At 36.9% G+C, this 14,572-nt stretch overlaps 2 protein-coding genes across 6 annotated transcripts in view; one reads left to right on the top strand and one right to left on the bottom strand.

The window, feature by feature from the left end:
- TNIP1 (TNFAIP3 interacting protein 1) overlaps positions 1–13,780 on the top strand; it is a 229,059-nt gene extending 215,279 nt beyond the window's left edge. For 4 of the 5 annotated variants that reach the window (XM_053718676.1, XM_053718673.1, XM_053718675.1 and 1 more), the window contains 5 exons: positions 6,117–6,242; positions 7,226–7,291; positions 9,655–9,837; positions 9,926–10,013; positions 10,941–13,780. In XM_053718676.1, the coding sequence (XP_053574651.1) occupies positions 6,117–6,242; positions 7,226–7,291; positions 9,655–9,837; positions 9,926–10,013; positions 10,941–10,984 (507 nt within the window). In that variant the 3' untranslated portion in view covers positions 10,985–13,780. The remainder of the gene's footprint in view (positions 1–6,116; positions 6,243–7,225; positions 7,292–9,654; positions 9,838–9,925; positions 10,014–10,940) is intronic. The other variant, XR_008402915.1, reaches the window with a different exon arrangement.
- A 129-nt stretch (positions 13,781–13,909) lies between these two features.
- Positions 13,910–14,572, bottom strand: part of GPX3 (glutathione peroxidase 3) — a 142,684-nt gene continuing 142,021 nt past the window's right edge. The window contains exon 5 of the mRNA XM_053718677.1: positions 13,910–14,464. Within this exon, the coding sequence (XP_053574652.1) occupies positions 14,222–14,464 (243 nt within the window). The 3' untranslated portion in view covers positions 13,910–14,221. The remainder of the gene's footprint in view (positions 14,465–14,572) is intronic.

The following is a 14,572-nucleotide window of genomic DNA, read 5'->3' as shown; positions in this document are numbered from 1 at the left end:
CTATACTCCTGGAAAAATCAAGAAAATGTTATTTGTTTCATACATCTTTAAAATAAGGTTATATAGTTGTTAATTTAATTTACTACAAACCTGAAATGCATTTTTCAGATCCATGGAGATATACATTTTTATACAAGACTGAGGTATACCTTATTGAAATTTAAACATAAGGTGTACTTTAAAATTAATTTCAAAGTTACAATTCAAACATGTGTTTCTGCCAGTTAATCTTCACATAGACGTTACGTCTGGAATTTGTGGATTCAACTCGGCAGGAGTAATCAACTCTTGCATATACTTAGGCTTCAAAGAGATCAGTCCCAATGTTTATCCTTCATGTGGAGCTATGAGCTTCAAAGGCTAAATTTTTATTTTCTATCTTCACTAATTGAACCAAATGTTTTCCTTTCGTACCTAGCTTGTCTTAAGCAACAAGGAGGGGGGTAGGGGTTGTAGTGAGACCAATCCAATTTATATCAGATATTAGCCAAAATGAAATATTAGATTCAGTGATACATTTTGTAGTTTATTCAATGTTATTTCACAGGTACCCTGACAATATTTACTATTTGTTAGACTTCTGCACAGACAAAAACTTGTTTCGGACAAATTGTTCATCATGTCTTCAACGCAGCAGATAAACAGATGGACAGCAGCTTAAGCTTAAACTTAATTAAAGTAAAAGTAGTAGCTAGTGCTACTGCTGCAGGGTTGCCAAAAACAAAAGTAAAGCTTACATACTTATTGGCTGACTCAGGAATAAATCAAATGACAAGGACATTGTTGGATATAGCCCTTGGATAGTGTAAACCCTTTCATGCCTGTAGAAAAGTCTTTCCAGATGGGTAATGGTTTTAAACACATGCAAGAAATAACACATTTTTTTGCTGCATTCAGTTTCATCACTTTATTCATTAAAAGGGGCTGCTTGTTTTTAATTTTGAAATAAATGCAAAGAATACAACAAAATTAGTATTTATTTTTTATTTTTTTTGCATTCATCCAAAACTGAATGTGCCTGTCTAGTATTTGTTCTGTCCACCAATTATAGGGGCACAAAAGTTAAAATTTTAAATTTCATAGAGCAATACAATAAAAAAAAAAAAACTTTTATATTTACTTCTTTTTATCAAAACGTGCATACTCTTTATATGCACACTTTCTGAGGCACCAGTTCCTACTGTGTGTGTGTTCACAGTGTGTGCATTTATGTATGTGTGTGTATGTATATGTGCTTGTGTATGTGTATATATATATATATATATATATATATATATATTTATATGTGTGTGTATATATATATATATATATATATATATATATATATATATATATACACACAAAACACGGAAGGGGACTGCACTCTCAGACCGGTCCGGGTACACATCCCTTGACCATGCAACATGCTCAGCCCTGGGTGCTCACTAGCACTCACAGGAAGCTGTACTGTCTCCAGAGTCACAGGCAGGTAACCCCAGACAGGTCTGGGTGCAAGAACCATAGGGAAAATTACAAAAGAAATTAATACAACACACAGAGAAAACCCTGTACTCACTAGCAAGCTCTCAGCTAAGATTAAAAGCAAAAATGGAAAGGTTAGTTACCGCATTTGGCCAAATGGGAGAACCCCAGGTACCACATCAAGGTCCCTTCCAAAAACCTGGGACCCTAAAACAACCTGTGCACCCTTCACTTGTTCCCAGTTTGTTGGATTGAAAGCTTGCATTGTGTGGTCCCATGTTTTCGGAAGGGGCCTTGACATGGTACCTGGGCTTGTCCCATTTGGCCAAATGCGGTAACTAACCCTTCCATTTTTGCTTTTAATCTTACCTGAGAGCTTGCTAGTGAGTGCAGGGTTTTCTCTGTGTGTTGTATTAATTTGTTTTGTAAGTGAGTGCTGGACTTTCTCTGTGTGTTCTCTCTCTCTCTCTCTCTCTCTCTCTCTCTCTCTCTCTCTCACTCACTCACTCACTCACTCACTCACTCACTCACTCACACACACACACACACACACACACACACACATATGTGTGTGTGTGTTACAGGTAAAGTCAGAAGTAAACCTGACATTACCCAAGCGGCTGTGGGTAAAACCCGATGTAATGTAATTCCCCTATCTGCACTATTTATTTATTTTTGCCTCTGCCTAGGGGGTTCAAAGAAGGGCACCCTGCCGTTCCTCTGGCATCCACCCCAAGTGAACCTTGGGGAATGGGGTTTACAAAGGGGGCTTTGCCCACCCTTGAACCCCCCAGGCCACGGCAAAAAAGATAGTGAAGATGTGTGAATTACAGTGCATCATATATATGTTTGATGCAGTGAGAAGATTAATCATGTTACATCGGGCTTTACCCACAGCTGCTTGGGTAATTTCAGGTTTACCTGGGTAATGCAAGGATTTCCTAATTTCTTACATTACCCGCAATATATATATATATATATATATATATATATATATATATACACACACATGTATGTTTTGTGATTGGTTGATGGCTGTCACATGATACAGGGGGAGGGAAAATAGAATTAAAGGGACAGTCAACACCAGAATTTTTGTTGTTTTAAAAGATAGATAATCCCTTAATTACACATTCCTTAGTTTTGCATAACCAACACAGTTATAATAATACACGTTTTACCTCTGTGATTACCTTGTATCTAAGCCTCTGCAGACTGCCCCCTTATTTCACTTCTTTTGACAGACTTGCATTTTAGCCTATCAGTGCACACTCCTCGGTAAATTCACTTACATGAGCTCAATGTTATATATATAAAACATATGAACTAACGCCCTCTAGTGGTGAAAAACTGTCAAATGCAGAGGCGTCCTTAAAGGTCTTAGAAATTAGCATACGAACCTCCTAGGTTTAGCTTTCAACCAAGAATACTAAGATGACAAAGCAAAATTGGTGATAAAAGTAAATTGGAAAGTTGTTTAATATTACCTATTTGAATCATTAAAGTTTTTTTGGTCTTGACAGTTCCTTTAACCCCTTAACGACCAAGGATGTACCCTGTACATCCTCAGGGGTTTCAAGCTGTGTAAGCGGTCGTGATCACTTTCAAGGTATTGCAATGCTGCCTCGCTATTACCCACCAATACCACTCTGTGGCCCTCTCTGCATCGGCCGGCGATAGTGCCGATCGTAGGTGGATGAGAGCCATAGCAGGGAGGCGGGTGGGCGGCCCATCCTGTTAGCAAGTGTCCGTGAGCGCGCAAGGAGGCAGGGCTCGGGAGCACGCGCGCACGGTCATCAATGTTCAGCCGAAGGAGGGAGAGGGAAACATTTTTTGGTAAGTGATCCGGAAGGAGGAGGGGGGAGGGTATTGAGAGGGGGAAGCTACACTACAGAAAAAGGGCAAATTTGTTAGTAAACTGGGTACTGGCAGACAGCTGCCAGTACCTATGATGGCGGCCAATAGGTTAGGGGGTTACGGCTTAGAGAGCTGTTTGGGGGGATCAGGGAGGTTGGGGGTAATGGGGGATCCTACACTTCATATAAAATATATTAAATAAAAACTTTATTTTTATGCTGGTAGACTTTATATGCGGAATCTGTTGGCGCTCTACAAATAACCGATAATAAATAATAATAATAATAAATTAAGATGGCAGTGACAATTGTGAGGTGGGGGAGGGAAGAGAGCTGTTTGAGGGGAGTCAGGGAGGGATCAGGGGGTGGGATGTGTCAGGTGGGAGGCTGATCTCTATACTAAAGCTAAAATTAACCCTACAAGCTACCTAATTAACCTCTTCGCTGCTGGGCATAATACACGTATGGTGCGCTGCGTCATTTAGCTGCCTTCTAATTACCAAAAAGCAATGCCAAAGCCATATATGTCTGCTATTTCTGAACAAAGGGGATCCCAGAGAAGCATTTACAACCATAATTGCACAAGCTGTTTGTAAATAATTTCAGTGAGAAACCTAAAGTTTGTAAAAAAAAAGTCAACAATTTTTTGTATTTGATCGTATTTGGCGGTGAAATGGTGGCGTAAAATTTACCAAAATGGGCCTAGATCAATACTTTGGGTTGTCTACTAAAAACAATATTTACATGTGAAGGGTTATTTAGGGATTCCTGACAGATATCACGTTCCAATGTAACTATCGCTAATTTTGAAAAAAAATGGTTTGGAAATAGCAAAGTGCTACTTGCACGTATTGCCCTATAACTTGCAAAGAACATGTAAACATTGGGTATTTCTAAACTCAGGACAAAATTTAGAAACTATTTAGCATGGGTGTTTTTTGGTGGTTATAGATGTGTAACATATTTTGGGGCTAAAAGTTAAAAAAAAAAGTGTGTTTTTGTCCATTTTTTCCTCATATTTTATAATGTTTTTATAGTAAATTATAAGATATGATGAAAATAATGGTATCTTTAGAAAGTCCATTTAATGGCAAGAAAAACGGTATATAATATGTGTGGGTACAGTAAATGAGTAAGAGGAAAATTACAGCTAAACACAAACACCGCAGAAATGTAAAAATAGCCCTGCTCCCAAACAGACAGAAAATGGAAAAGTGTTGTTGTCATTAAGGGGTTAATTTAGGTTGTTGCGATGTGGGGGGCTGGCAGTTTAGGGGTTAATAGGTCTATTTAGTAATAGTAATAAAAAAATGTTAGACCCAGGACTTTTTTTGTGGGGCTACTCACTGGTACTGAGTACCCCCACCTCTGCCAACGCATAACAAAGCACTGGTTAGACCTTTTAATATTGTAATTTATTATCATATAATTGTAATGTGACAGGCTGAGACAAGGATTAGAGCCATGTTCATTAGTCTATTCACCAGCTCCTTTAAAAAATTTGATTTCTATGACACACGTCTACTTCTCTTTACATTTTGTTAAAGCACTTTTGCAGAATAAGTTGTAGTGAAAAGATTTACATTATCTAAAAGACTAGCGATGGTAGTCTATATGCTCAGCCACCACATATGGATTAAACACATAGATAAATTACTGCTCGAGAGCCACATAAAACGGCTGCTGACCCAGCTGGACGACTGCATCTGCTGATCGGATATAGGAACAGCAGCTTTGGCCCCCATGTACTAAAAGACAAGCAAACAAGCTTCTTAACTCAAACAATGCTACATATGGGCAGTGGACGAACAGGATCTGCTGCCCGTATGTATCATTACATGCCCAAGTGAGCATATAAGGACCACCACTTCTCTCACTCTACCACTCACGTGAGAAGGGACTGTCAATCACAGAGAGCGAGTGAGCTCTCTGGGATTTTTTTCTCGCAATCTCATAGGTGATGTAGAGTGTAAGAGGCAGTGGTCTGATGGCCGCTGCGTCTTACAATGTGGGTAGCGAGCTCGCATATGCAAACCTGCCCAGCAAGGACTTTCACTGCTTAGTACATGGAGCCCTTTAATGTATGAAATGGATTAAGTTTTTTTTTAATTGTTTACATGAAAGAACAGCATTTTAACATGTTAAAAATATTTTATTTTGCACTAAAAGGAATTAAATAAAACTGTTTAAAGTGAAACTATTAGGAAGTGCATAATCCTGTGTGTGTCATTTTGAAAAATTTTATTTTAGATGTCACAAAGAATTGTTTTTTAGTCTCATGGCTCTTTTAAACTGCAAGTACCTCAGTGTTATTACTGTAACTATATAACAGGGGTCCTGACATTCTTTCCTGTAGGGTTGATTAGTATTTAAAGGGGCATGAAACCCAAAATGTTTGTATAATGAATCAGATAGAGCATGCAATTTTAAACAACTTTCCAATTTACATCTATGATATAATTTTCTTTGTTCTCTTGATATCCTGTGTTGAAAAACATACCTAGGTAGGCCCAGTAGCAGCAATGCACTATTGGGATATAGCTCCTGATTGGTGGCTGCACATATATGCCTCACGTCATTGGCTCACCAGATGTGTTCTGCTAGCTGTCATAAATATTGCTGCTCCTTCAACAAAGGATACTAAAAGAAAGAAGCAAATTTGATAAAAGAAGTAAACTGGAAAGTTGATTAGAATTGTATTCTCTGTCTGAATCATGAAAGAAAAAAATTGTGTCCCTTTACCAGAGGGAATATGCTTCAGTCTCTGATACAATTTATTATTCCCTTTTTTTTTCTAAGGTAAAAATCTTCGAAGAAGACTTTCAGAAGGAACGCAGAGATAGGGAACGAATGAATGAGGAAAAAGAAGAGCTGAAGAAGCAGATGGAGGAGCTTCAGACTCAGCTGGGGCAGGTCAACACCCAGGTATAGTGGCAGATTGTCATCTATACACAAACACAGGAACTCTGTCCCATAATCTGATCTGACATCAATTAGAAATAAGCAAGTGTCATAATGAATGCCTCTAAACAAGACTAGTTTTATAATTAAACAACTAAAGTTTAAGCTTAGTATTTACAAGTTATTTGCAAACTGTAGTTAAAGGACCAGTCTAGTGCACAAGTGCTGTAATTAGTTTTAGCATGCAATTTTTGAATAAGTGACTATAGCTTTCAGTGTGTTTAACCTTTATAAAAGGGTTAAGCAGCAAGCACGGTAGCTCCCAAGAAGTTAATAATCCGCGATTGGTGGCTTTGTTTGACTGCTGCTTCTGATTGGCTCATCAGATGTGTCCTTTGCGGCAGCTACACTCAAGTAAATTCATTAAGCTGCAATGTGGAGCAGGTTTACATAATCGAGCCTGCTCCACATATTTAAGAATATTTTTCTCCACCACCTCAGAAGGGGCAAGGTCAGTCACTCTGACACTCGCTTGTTTGAGGTAATTGTCATGCCCTGCTCTAGCGCTATTGCTTGAGCCGGAGCAGGGGGTTGCATGCACAAGAATGCTCTTGTGCAGTTTTAAATTTTACCTTGCGATGAAACATCCCAAGTGGCGATTGCGGGCGTAAATGTTCACTACTTGTGAATGGTAAATTTACCTCTGTCTATTGTTCCTGGGTGGGTCTTAACATTGTTACTTTTTTTAGTGCAGAGTTAGTTCATTATGTTTCGCAGCCACTGGTTACTTCTGTTGAGCAGTACACCATGTTCTTTAAGGTTTATGTGAGAATAAAACATCTAAAAATATAATCATCACTGTCACAAAGAATATTATTAAATATTTGTATTTAAAATATTTTATCTGTTTGCACTTCTAAAGCTGTACTCTAGAACTGTTACAAAACCTAGAAATACTCAACGAGTATTATGCATCTATTAAAATATTTTTATACATTTTTATTTAGTTGCGCACCTGCAAGGATGACTTGCTTAGAGAGAAGGAAATTTCACGTGAAGCGCTGAGACAACAGGTACTGGGTACATGATTGTTGTTAAGATTTGTTATAGTTTTTAGAGGTGGTGTTTACATTTTCAGTATAATTTTTGGTGAAATCCAGAATCTTTTCATACTCTGTCTCTGCATAGTACACATGACATGACTCCTGACTTTATTTAAGAAGGAAAAAAAAAAAGTCAAATGAATGCTATGTGCTTATAGCCCAGTAGTTCATTCCTGAACTGAGTACATTTCTACAGGCCCAAAAAACAAACAAAAAAAACATTTCTAGGCCATGATGACATGTTGGACTCTTGTTTTATTAGGACACGGGTTCATCGCTGTGATAGGGCAGAGAGCAATATATTACGTTTAACAATATATCACCTAAATTCCAGGATACAGTGTGTATGACTCACAAGTCATGTATAAGACCACACTAAGGACTTCACTTAAAGGGACACTCAACTCAACATTAAACATTCATGATTCAGATAGAGCATGCCATTTTAAACAACTTTCAAATTTACTTCCACTAACAAAATGTACAGTCTTTTTATATTTAAACTTTTTGAGTCACCAGCTCATACTGAGCATGTGCAAGAATTCACTGTTTACATATGAAACGCTAAAAAAAATTTGGATTAAAAAATATCAATTTATTACAACAAAATATAAAACATTTATAGAGACTGGTCAATTCAATCTTCACAACCCCCCCCCCCCCCCCAAAAAAAAACAAACAAACAAAAAAAAAAAACAGGCTTTCCCAGTAAAGTTAAAGGGATACTGAACCCAATTTTTTCATTCATGAATCAGATAGAGCATGCAATTTTAAGCAACTTTCTAATTTACTCCTATTAGCAAATTTTCTTTATTCTCTTGGTATCTTTATTTGAAATGCAAGATGCCGGCCCATTTTTGGTGAACAACCAGGGTTGTTCTTGCTGATTGGTGGATAAATTCATCCACCAATAAAAAAGTGCTATCCACAGTTCTGAACAAAAAAAAAAGCTTAGATGCCTTCATTTTCAAAGAAAGATAGCAAGAGAATAAAGAAAATTGATAATAGGAGTAAATTAGAAAGTTGCTTAAAATTGCATGCTCTATCTGAATCGCAAAATAATTTTTTGGGGTTCAGTGTCCCTTTAATGATTGTTTCCTGCGAACTGCTCAGTTGCTTTTGTGAATGTAACTGCATTTAAAGGACCAGTAAATACAGTAGATTTACATAATAGAAAGACAATACACTAGCACTTGGTCTGAACTTTAAATGAATAGTAGATTTTTTTCTCACAAATTTCAAACTTAAAGGGACACTGAACTCAAAAATTTTGTTTTGGAATTCAGAAAGAGCATGCAATTTTAAGCAACTTTCTAATTTACTCCTATTATCAATTTTTCTTTGTTCTCTTGCTATCTTTATTTAAAAAAGAAGGCATCTATGCTTTTTTTGGGTTCAGTACTCTGGACAGCAATTTTTTATTGGTGGATGAATTTATCCACCAATCAGCAAGGACAACCCAGGTTGTTCACCAAAAATGGGCCGGCATCTAAACTTACATTCTTGCATTTTAAATAAAGATACCAAGAGAATAAAGAAAATTTGATAATAGGAGTAAATTAGAAAGTTGCTTAAAATTCCATGCTCAATCTGAATCACGAAAGAACAATTTTGGGTACAGTGTCCCTTTAAGTCTATTTCCACTCCCACTGCATCGTGTGATTGACATCAGCCAATCACAAATGCATATATTCTGTGAATTGTGGGAGATTTATTGTTTAGTGAGAGGGCAAATTGATAGTGACTCTATAAAACTGCACTTATAGACTTAAAGATCAGTCAATACAGCAAATTTGCATAATCAACAAATGCATGGTGACAATACAATAGCACTTATTCTGAACTTAAAATGAGTAGTAGATATTTTTCTGACAAATTTCAAAGTTATTTTTATTTGGACTCCTCTGACAGCCATCAGCCAATCACAAATGCATATACGTATATTCTGGGAATTCTTGCACATGCTTATAAGGAGCTGGTGACTCAAAAAGTGTAAATATATAAGTGCACATTTTGTTAATGGAAGTAAATTGGAAACGTGTTTAAAATTGCCTGCTCTGTCTGAATCATGAAAGTTTTATTTTGACTTGAGTGGCCCTTTAACCTACCTGCCATGTCCTTGATTTGCAGGCTTTACCTGTCATGTCCTTGATTTGCAGGCTTTACCTGCCATGTCCTTGATTTGCAGGCTTTACTTGTCATGTCCTTGATTTGCAGGCTTTACCTGTCATGTCCTTGATTTGCAGGCTATACCTGTCATGTCCTTGATTTGCAGGCTTTACCTGCCATGTCCTTGTTTTGCAGGCTTTACCTGTCATGTCCTTGTTTTGCAGGCTTTAGGAGAAAGATACTTCTTAGATCATTATTTGGGAGGGCCTATGTGTCCTCCGTACAAATATCCCTTCAGTCCTCCAGCACAGATCTATCCTGGATTTGATGACTGGCAGATCTGTTATCCACCTCCTGCTGTTCCTCCTGAGCACAGTCAGGTTCAAGATTTATCCAGAATTTCCCCAGTGAGTTTGAACTTCCTTTATTTATTTCTTCCTTTTCTAACTTATAGTTGTAAATATCTCTGGCCTCACTGTTTGTCTTTACTTGCAGCCAGCATATCAGTGGAGAAATCCAAGCAACCTCCCTAGGGGCGCTAAAGGAACAGCGGATATGCTGAGACACAAAAAACAGGAACCAGGTGAGCACACACTATAATACTGTATATGTCAGGAAAATTATAAAAATGTAAAACCTTTATCATAGCATATAAATCAGGTGCAGTAGTTGGAAGATCCTCCCATCTGTATAAGTGATAATGCAGGACTGGTGCTTGGGACTCTAGCACTAGATAGCTGCTATCTATCAGCTATTAAATGTCATTTCTACTTCCTGTTTCTGGTGGGTCTAAGGTGAAATTCCTTTATCTGCCTTTTTATTAGGTTAATTCCTGCAAATAATGGTCCATACATACATTTAAAGGGACAGTCTACTCCAAATTTGTTATTGTTTAAAAAGATTGATAATCCCTTTATTACTCAATTCCATATACTTTTTACCTCTGTGATTACCTTGCAGCTAAGCCTCTGCAGACTGCCCACTTATTTCAGTTGTTTTGATAGACATGCATTTTAGACAATCAGTGCTGACTCATAAATATCTCCACAGGAGTTGGCACAATGTTATCTATATGGCACACACAAACTAGCACTGAGCTAAAATGTGGTCTTCAAGGGCTTAGAAATTAGCATATGAGCCAACATAGGTTTAGCTTTCAACAAAGAATACCAAGAAAACACAAATTGTATGAGAAAAGTAAATTGGAACGTTGTTTAAAATTGTATGCCCTATTTGAATCATGAAAGTTTAATTTTGAGTACACTGTCCCTTTAATGCTACAAGTACTCTCCACTGCAGCAAGCTGTCACAGAATGTTTGTGTTTGATTATAATAAAAAAGCACCTCCCTATAACTAGCAGTATAATGATACAGATTTTATAGCAACTCTGGTATCTCAAAATTCCATATCGGAGGTATTTATAAGCATAGAGTAAATATTACATTAGTGGGGTTCATGCAGCCTCTCCATTCTCACCCATTCACTATAACCATACTGTGTTTGTTTTAGATGTCCCTAGCAGTGGAACACCAGCCACTCAGAGGCCAACTTGATGGAGTTCTATGAAGGCAACAGCGGTCTCCAACGTGCACTTACATTTTTTTCCTGTATGTGTGTGAGCAACAGATCTAACCTTCATTCTCAGTATGAGGCAGAAAATACTTTGTTGGTGGCTCCATGACGTGAGCAGAACAAGAGGCAGCTCTAACCTGACAATAGCAGTGCAGAGAATTCCTGTAGTACTTTATGAAAGATGGAGATTAGAGAAATCCTACTCCAGTTTATTCTTTGCTTCAAAGGAGAGTATGAGTTTGGATAGGAGGTTTTATGAGAAAATTACAAAATTTGGTTGGTAACAGAAAAAAAATTAAGATATTTAACATATTTATATAATCATCTTAATATCCTATATATTTTTTTTGCGCACTGAGGTTTAATTTCAGTTTTTGGTTTATTTTCTCCATTTATAAACAATGTATAATTTATATTCGTATTTGTTTCTGGTTAATGAATATAAGAAAAAAAGTATAGGTATTTTATATATATATTATTTAGTGTCATTATTTACTTAATTCAAAAGATCTAACATACTAAATAATATGGGAATCCTGGGGGGGGGGGAAGGACTATCTAAATTCTTCAACCACTGAATCTTATTCACTAAGTTCTGCATGAGCATAATGCGATTGATTGTATGACAAGTGTACATGTAAGTGTGGGCAAGGGAAGTGAGAATAAAGATCAGTGTAAGGAAGGTTGTAAAGGTGACTGCAATCCATCATTTGTTTAGCAGTATCTTGTAATGTAGTCTAATGCAAAAATTTGCCTTTCTAAAATTCTTCAAAAGGCCCTTACAGTACTCCTGAGACTTCTTCAATCTTGCCAGACCAGTGGCACTACCATTTAGTGTGAGAGGATATGTCCATGAATGTGCAGTTGATTGAGTAAGGACATGAGAGATTCACACACTTTCATAATGCAGAAATGCTCTTAAGTTCAACGTGAGGATGAGCAACAATGAGGAAAAGTACACAATGAAATATATAAATGAGAGAGAGAGGGAATTAGTGCTACAAGAAAAGAGTCACATAAATAAAGCAACAATTAGTCTGTACATTATGTTGACATGGGTATGTGTGAATGATGGTTGTAGTGAACAAAGACAATTCTGCATTAAAATGAAAATGATGGGCAAGGGTATATTATATAGGTCCATTAGCGGATGCTGTTGATATTTGAAACCATTCAAGCTTTGATCTCATGAGTTATGTCACCATAACATTTACTTTAATTTGACCATACTTTTTGTACCATTTTAAAAAGGGACATAGTCACACACAAAAAATGACATGCTCTAATCAGTGTGTTTAATTTTCCGACTAATTGACCCTAGACTGTGTGTTTAACCCCTGCAAAGTTGTTAAATACACAGTTGGGAGTCACTAAACGCAGCTGATCCAATTAGCTTTGCTAGTTCCACATCTGAGTCATGCAACTAGAGTTGCTGATTAGATCAGCAGCATTTTCTGCTCAGGACCGGTAGTGCTCTACAAGTTCCAAGCGGTATTTATATTTGTTGTTCAACCCCTTTGCAGAAATACTGCTTGGGACACAGAGTCTAGGGTCAATATTTAAAAAAAAAAAATCTCACATGCAAATATTTTACAATAATGGTCCTTTAAAATTTGACAAAAATGTCAGGTTTATCATAAAATAGAGGAATACATTTTTGTTTAAGTTACAAAGGAACATTAATAATAGCACATTTGCTGGCTCCAGTTTGTCTAGTCACACCGCATAACTAATGCCATGCTGTAACAAAAACGTTAGTAATAAGCTACATTAGCAAAATCAAAGATAGGCCCTGCATAGCTAAGTGTTTTGTTTAAAAGGGACGGTGAAGTTAAACTTTAATGATTCAGATAGGTTTAAAACAACTTCCCATTTTAATTATATTACCAGTTTTTTTTCCCATTCTCTTGGTATAGTTTGACCAATAATATAGCAATGCATTGGCTATGAAATGTGTAGCTTCTGCTTTATATCAGGCACCCTAACCTGAAGCACTTTATACAGTTGTCAAAATTATTTACTGTCCCTTAAAATAGACTAATCTGACTTGACAGCAAAGGGCTTCATTTAATTAGCTGACCTAATCACAAACTAATCTTGACACAAGAATTTTAACTTCCCCCTTTGAACCAGGCCAAGCAAAGGTTCATAATCAACAGATGTTTACAGTGAGAAATATGTCGGTTTCAGCATCAACAAATGTGAGTGACAAAGGAAATTAGTTTCCTGTCATACTGCAGAGACCAAAGACCAAATTACTGATCTCTGGAATTTTCTAAAGATAAAATAGTCAGCAACAGAGCTTCCTAGGCCTTTAGCTGCTGACAGGAAAAACAGAAAACAAAAGTGAATATTGTATTTTAAAAAAAGGTTATATTCTGTTTAAGGGTTAATTATGCAAAATTGCATTTTAGCTAGTTTGTTTTAGTCATTTTTAGATTAGGCTTTCAAAAAGTTGTTCTTGAATATTTTATGTATGTCTGTATTGATGTAAGTTAATTTGTAAAGGAGTTGAAAGCCACTTAAGTTTTTAATTAATTAAGGAAATTTAGAAACCAGGAGTGTTAAGATCCATGGTTTGGGATTGTTCATGCTGAGATTAGCTTTATTGATTGCAACATATGTATATAATCTATGTGACGACAGTTCTAATGGATAAACTGTACCGTTAGAAGATAATGCATAAACAGTAACTATTATTAATGTAAAAATGTTTTGCATCTATTAATTGCACAATTGTTTGTGTTCTTTCATCTGTAATAAATATTAGTCTATAATTGTGTGTGTATTTCATGCCATAAAATAAAAAAAAAGCTATAGGAGGGCATCTTTAAATTATTCACAAATGTTAACGTGTATCTTCAACTCTTGCAAGTGATTTGAGAACATAAACTTGTTGTCCAAAGTTTGTTTAGAAACACTTTTTTATTGACCACTGGCACAGACCAAGTTCAGTTACATAAACCATGAGTAGCAAGGAGGTAGACATGAGATAACAAATAACCCATCCCAGAGTAACCCAGCAACTTGAATGCACTAAAAAGCTGCTGAGCCATTCTACTGGTTTCCAGACAGGTCCCACACATTTGTGCTTTTGGACTTGCCCTTCATACAGATGAGGTCCAGGTTACCCCAGGCTGCCTCCTGACCACCTAAAGATACATCAAAAGCACAGATACAGTTGATGGAAAGGTTATGGACACATCTACAGCAAATGTCTATTTCTTCTGACTTTCCAGCAGGAGAATTTGCTGGGCATCCTGCTGCGACCTCATGTAAGCAAGTATATCTCTTCTAACTTGAGACACTGGTGTGCGGGGATGCCAGCGTTTCACTGGACGGCCGTGAGGTCCCACAAGAAATTTTTCAAAGTTCCACTTAATATCACTGATTTTAATGGAGTCCCAGAAAAGCCGATTAGTTGGATTGCCGAAAGTGTCACCCACAGGGGGGCAGGAGTTCTGAAGACAAAAAGATGATATTGCGGAAATTAAACAAAAACAATTCTGTTATGGTATAGATCATTGCTGTATGGGCTTCGGTTAGTGTCAGCTTTAAAGGGACATAAT

Source organism: Bombina bombina, chromosome 6 (assembly GCF_027579735.1).
Source record: "Bombina bombina isolate aBomBom1 chromosome 6, aBomBom1.pri, whole genome shotgun sequence".
Classification (NCBI taxonomy): domain Eukaryota; kingdom Metazoa; phylum Chordata; class Amphibia; order Anura; family Bombinatoridae; genus Bombina; species Bombina bombina.
The sequence above is the reverse complement of the archived record's forward strand: the minus strand, read 5'-3'. Positions and strand labels throughout refer to the sequence as shown.